General features: G+C 44.6%; 1 protein-coding gene across 1 annotated transcript; it reads right to left on the bottom strand.

The window, feature by feature from the left end:
- Positions 1 to 1,353: 1,353 nt before the first annotated feature.
- Positions 1,354 to 2,415, bottom strand: LOC128709374 (chymotrypsin-2-like). The gene is made up of 3 exons (XM_053804372.1): positions 2,355 to 2,415; positions 1,857 to 2,275; positions 1,354 to 1,656 (listed from the first exon to the last, which is right to left on the bottom strand). The coding sequence occupies exons 1-3, from the start codon at positions 2,413 to 2,415 to the stop codon at positions 1,354 to 1,356; spliced, it is 783 nt and encodes a 260-aa protein (XP_053660347.1).
- Positions 2,416 to 3,266: the final 851 nt, after the last annotated feature.

Genomic DNA, 3,266 nt, shown 5'->3' with positions numbered 1-3,266 from the left:
TTATTCAAGCTTATAGCTCAATCTAAAGACGATTAAGTTTAATGTATAATTAAAATAGTTTTGAGCACCGCAATTATTCAACGACATTGTGTAGTTCATGAGCTGATTCATTCAAGAAATGGTTTTGAGTTTAATATTTTTTTTTCTCTGCTCGCAATCGTAAGCACGAAAATATGTAGCTAGATCATAGAGCTAGACTACAGCGCACGGTAATTACAATGATGATTATTGTTATGGATCCCATTATGGTCCCGGCGGCAACAGGTGTCTCGTTTGAGGTAATGTCAGAAATTGGAATATTTTAATAGAGCCCTGTAACGGTATGGACATCTGTGGATAATTGTCTTCCCCTCAAGGTCAAGAGGGAGTATGGCACCTTATGGTACATGTAATCGGCACTTTTACATGGCAATAATATTTAACATGTCTTCGTAGAACTAAATTCATGGTCTCGTTATTTGAACCACACTATTCAACTTCGTGACTTAATGTATTTTTTGCGTGCATGGCTAGTCTCATCTGAAGCATGGTACAGGCGGTACATTTGGCACACGCTGCATTATCATCAATTATGCTGTTCAACGATCCACGCAAACAGATTCTTCGAGGTATTGGTTGTCGGCTTCGTTGCAACACACGAAGCAAATACTTCCATTAACAATCACTTTATTTATAGATTGATGTGGGCATCATTGCCCTCCATCAATGCGTATTTGCCAGGGCTCAATCTTACCTTCTTTCTTGCGATCCGTTGTCTGTTTGTTGGCTAAATTTCCTTTCCCGCTCAGTACACCGTACCGTAATCTCGTATTCCTTTGTCAATTACGAAAAGGGCTGATTTGTGTTGGGTCCGACCCGGGGATCTAACCTCCGTCCACTGGAATGTCCCTCGGCTTGGCCCCTTTCCGCTCTGATACGTTGGGTATTCACTTCTGAACCATGAACTGGTCCTTCGGCCAGGACTTGGGGGCATTTTGAGGACGAACGTCACTGCAACAAACGAGATGGGAATGTTTTAAAAAATTCAATCAATAACCGAACATTTCCCTGTCATACATGTCAGAAAGGAGGAATGTAATAAAGTGGCAAGCAATAACGCTGACGACGAGTATGTTTCTTTCTGAGTGCGAGTTGCGTTACGGTTAGGAGAAAGATGTGTAATTTAAAATATACTGTTGAAGCTGCGGAATGACGATTTTCCATCTTTCTCCATCACGAATTTCGATAGTTGAGATGGTTCCGATCAGTGTTGAAAGAATGCAAAGTTTAGTAGAAATGCAATAACATTTTTATTAGCCGTGGGCAATTCCGTTCCGGAAAATCACAAGTACATTTTCTTCAACCTCATCGGCATCACATTATGACCGATGCGATCCACGATAAATGCGAATAGACACGTTCGTAAACGTCCGACACTTCAGTAGCGCAGGGCACGCGAACAAACGAAGCAATGCCTTGCACCACTCCGTCATACGTCAACGGTCCGCCCGAATCACCGGAGCATGCACCCTGGCCGTCAGGACTAGAGACGCACATGACACTGTCAAAGATGTTGTTAGAACCTGGACGTTCGGCACGGCATTCTTCCATCGTCAGAATGTCCACTGTGAGGTACTGCAGATTGTCCAACACTTCAGCTGTTCCGTTGTCCATCGTCTAAAATTAGAGACACTAATGAGAAATGAAATTCTCGCACTGATAGGTGCACATAAAGTTCTGGCCGTAATTGTACATTGAAATTGTTTTATACGATTGCATTTCATGTAACTCGTTTTGGTGGTACATTTGAAGAGAGTATTGTGCAAATCAATGCATAATCCGCCATGCGGCAATGCGATAACATTCACGTCACTTACATTCGATCGGCCCCAACCAGAGATGGTAGCACCTGTGCTGGCCACCAAATTCGTCGTCGGTAAACCGATTGGTTGCGTATCCTCATTGAACACGATCGGTTGCACCGTCTGTATCAGGCTGATGTCGTTCTCAATGGTATCCGGATCGTAGAGCGGATGGTTGACGATGCGCATCGTTTGGTGATAGACACCGCCGGACGCGAGCATCACGCTGCCGACGTACACGTTCAGGTCGGCCGGTACCATCGAGATCGTGCAGTGTGCCGCCGATAAAACCCACCGTGGTCCAATGATGGAACCGCCGCAGAAGTGGAAGTTTGGGGGTCGCCTCAATGACACCTGATACGGAAACTGTCCCGCTACGGCATTATATCCTCCAACAATTCGGCCACCGTTGGAACCACTAGCTTGCAGCGTTGCTGCTCGAATAACAACCGGACAAAACTATGTGTGAAAAAAAGGTCCTTCGAAATTCGAGAAATCTCGCACTACACTTACGAATTGCGGCTACCAGGCCGATGAATAGCAGCGCGAACGCGAATATTGTCACGCGGATCATCCTTGTCATCTGAACTGCACTGCGGGTGGAGAATCCACCCGACAGGTGTCACTAATTTATACCTCCACACGCGGTGTGCCAGCTAGCCGAACCGAATAGATAGCGATAATCGCCTCACATTTATTGCATGCCGATGGGTGAAACACAAATACGATCTGCGCAAAGAGGAAACGTAACGTTCACCGTTCTTTCTCTTTTCACCTTGATAGATACCGATACCGTCCGACAACGATAGTGTCGGTGATGCGAGACAATTGCTATGATCTGGTCGGATCACCGTAATTCGGGCTGCTACACTGTCATCCAAATCTAGCATGCTATCTTGTGGGTCATTTGCTGATAAGTCTTGGCAGCAGTAGTAGCGACAGTAGGCAATGGTAAACGCGGCCGTGCCCGGGTATGGTCATCCGAGGGTTACGACTTTTTGGGGGAAAATTCGCGTTTTATGAGCCTTTTGTTGTAGCATCATGCAGTAAAAGGGAGCGAAAACCTTCAAGACACCACACCACCCATCAGATGTCCGTAAGTGCAATTCATGCGACCCACGATAGGAATGCGTTGACGTGTGTGGGTTTTCGCTAATCAGTTATTGATTCGTGACGGTTGCAAATGATTACCTTGTGTAAATGGTATCATTAACCTCGTACATAATATAGGAAAGATAAGTAATACATGTTGAAATTATACACCCTGAACTGCAACCCTGGTAAAATTGAGCTTATTTTCACCTCATTGTATAAATATTAGTATGAATAATCACATTCTCCAATGAGATATTCGCCTTATCAAATACAGCATTGTGAGTAGAGACTAAATCTTTTTACAGCTTTTCGTGTGTTTTGCGCTTCGAA

The sequence above is a fragment of the Anopheles marshallii genome, chromosome 2 (genome assembly GCF_943734725.1).
Source record: "Anopheles marshallii chromosome 2, idAnoMarsDA_429_01, whole genome shotgun sequence".
In the NCBI taxonomy this organism is placed as follows: domain Eukaryota; kingdom Metazoa; phylum Arthropoda; class Insecta; order Diptera; family Culicidae; genus Anopheles; species Anopheles marshallii.
The sequence above is the reverse complement of the archived record's forward strand: the minus strand, read 5'-3'. Positions and strand labels throughout refer to the sequence as shown.

Bases quoted from the DNA above. Each gene is read 5' to 3' on its own strand.
- LOC128709374 (XM_053804372.1), bottom strand. From the start codon at position 2,415: ATGATCCGCGTGACAATATTCGCGTTCGCGCTGCTATTCATCGGCCTG. The intron at 2,276-2,354 runs GTAAGTGTAGTG...TTATTCGAGCAG, and splicing joins CGGCCTGGTAGCCGCAATTC to CAACGCTGCAAGCTAGTGGT. The intron at 1,657-1,856 runs GTAAGTGACGTG...CTCTAATTTTAG, and splicing joins CTGGTTGGGGCCGATCGAAT to ACGATGGACAACGGAACAGC.